General features: G+C 62.1%; 1 protein-coding gene across 1 annotated transcript; it reads left to right on the forward strand.

Annotated features, from left to right (window-relative positions):
* The first annotated feature begins 277 nt into the window (after window positions 1–277).
* On the forward strand, window positions 278–1939 carry LOC120683835 (progesterone receptor-like). The gene has a single exon (XM_039965932.1). The coding sequence runs from the start codon at window positions 487–489 to the stop codon at window positions 1501–1503; it is 1017 nt and encodes a 338-aa protein (XP_039821866.1). The 5' UTR covers window positions 278–486; the 3' UTR covers window positions 1504–1939.
* Window positions 1940–2317: the final 378 nt, after the last annotated feature.

The following is a 2317-nucleotide window of genomic DNA, read 5'->3' on the forward strand; positions in this document are numbered from 1 at the left end:
AAAAAGGAGCAGGGGGCTGCGGGATCCAGAGAGGGTGGGTGTCGACCGTAAGTTTTGAAACTTACGGTTAGCCATGGATTCAGCATTCCGTCCAGGAACGCGCGTCGCGTTTACGTGAACGCAGCTCCACGGCCGCTTTTCCAAATTGCGGGGCTCTAGTTCATTTTTGCCTACTGCACAACGCGGACGACTATGAGTCGCGCATTCACCGCGGAGCGTTCGGCAGGATTATTCTGCTTATCCCGCTTAAACGCAGTCGCCAAAGCAAAAAAAACGCGAATCCAAACAGGGCCTGAGAGAGAAGGGAGAGGGGAGTAAAAAGGAAAATCCCCCGCCCCGTCCTGCCGTAAAGCCCACACGTCGTCGCATTGACTTCGCCCTCTCCCTCACCCATCTGCCTCGCGGAGCTCGCACGCCCACCCACGCGAGGAGCTCCGTCCCTCCACCCGCTGCGCCTCGACCCCGGCCGGCGGCGGCTCTCGCCTCATGTTGAACCACCCCCGCTCCCGGCCCGACTCCCCATCCCCGTTCCTCCACGGCCTGCCGCAGCCGCCCCACGCCGCCGCCGGGACGGGGGAGCTCCCGCGGATGGACCCGCCGTCGTCGTCGGGCAGGGGGCCGGCCACGCCGCGGCGGCAGCTGCAGGGCCCGCGCCCGCCCAGGCTCAACGTTAGGATGGAGTCGCACGCCATCCGGAAGCCCTCCTCGGCGTCGGGGGCCCTGGCTCCCGCCGCGCCGGCGCAGGGGGCGCCGCCGAGGCGGGACGACCACCAGCAGCAGCAGCAGCAGCAGGCCCCGCCTCCGCGGGCGCCCGTCATCATCTACGACGCGTCGCCCAAGGTCATCCACGCCAAGCCCAGCGAGTTCATGGCCATCGTGCAGTCCCTCACGGGCCCTGGATCCGGCGCGCCGCCGCGGCGGCAGGAGCGCCACCGCCAGGCGGACGACGGCGGCGGCGAAGACGGCGACGACGACGTGCTGCTGCTGGACCAGGCGGCGACGGCGTTCCTGCCCCCCGAGCTGCTGCTCTCGCCGTCCGCCGCCATGTCCCCGGCCGCGCGCCTCGCCACCATCGAGCGCTCCGTGCGCCCGGCCCCCGACTACGACGTGGGCGTCCTCTCGGGCGGCGGGGGCGGAGACGACGGCACCCTCGCGGCCGTGCTCGGCCCCGTGCGCCACCCCAGCATCCTCTCCCCGCTGCCGTCCGCGCTCCCGCCCGCCGCCGCGTCGGGGCTCTTCTCGCCGCTGCCCTTCGACCCCAGCGGCATCAGCTGGCTCAACGAGCTCAGCCCGATCCTCCGGGCCGCCTCCTCCGCCGGCCCCGGCGCCTCCTCGTCCTCCTTCGCGGCCGTCGCCGCCGCCAGCAACGGCGGATCCCGGCCCCAGCCGCCGTCCTACTACTCCGACCCCTTCGTTCCCAGCCCCCGCAACCTCCTCGCCACGCCCACCGTGCCGTCGCCCACCGCCGTCGCCGAGTTCTTCGGCAGCTTGCCGGATCTCTAGCTCGCCGTCGCCGTCGCTGCCGCCGCCGCCGCGTCCGTCCAAGACGGATGCAGTGCAGCAGCAGCAGCAGCAGCGGCCGAAACTTTAGCTACATTTTTCTACTCCTTTTCCCTGTAACACCAAGGGAAAAAAAATCTTCTTTCTGGCGGGTAGGGCAAGTTGGTGGGCCCGGCACCGATGCCAATTTGATTAGTGCAGTATTGCAGTGGAGAAAAGGGGTGGGAACAGAATTCCGAAAGAATGGCAAAAGATAGTTCAGAGTAGCAGCAGCTGGTGTGTAGAAGCAGCCGGCCGGCACAGCACTAGGAACTTTTGTTTATTTCTTCTTCCTCTTGGATTTACTAGGCTTGCTACACACCTTGTGTAGGCCAAAGGAGATGACTGTTTGTTTAATGGAGGATTGGTTAATTCTTTTCTTAGCTTGGTGATGTGCTCATCATTCTGTCATGCTGACTAGTGACTTGGTGCGTTGTAGCCGAACTCGAGCAAGTGTAGTTGGTGCTCTCTCCATTTACTGATACTTGTTGCTGCAAATCCCAGTCTACTCGTACAATTATTAAAAGATCTAGACAAAATTGTTCGGCCTGAGCATCGAACGTGTTATTTTCCCGCCTATCCCTATCTTATTTTCCCACCTATCCAACTGGCTGATTTATCATTTCTTGTTGTCTTCTTTTCCGATGCATATAAAAATTCTGAAACCCTTAAGCGTCCGGAGTTCTTTTTCCATGTTTCCCTGAATATAAAAATTCAGAGAGGGAGAGGAACTACTTCCCAATTTGGTGATATGCCAATTTTATCAAAAAGAAATGAA

The sequence above is a fragment of the Panicum virgatum genome, chromosome 7N (assembly GCF_016808335.1).
Source record: "Panicum virgatum strain AP13 chromosome 7N, P.virgatum_v5, whole genome shotgun sequence".
NCBI classification, from domain to species: Eukaryota; Viridiplantae; Streptophyta; class Magnoliopsida; order Poales; family Poaceae; genus Panicum; species Panicum virgatum.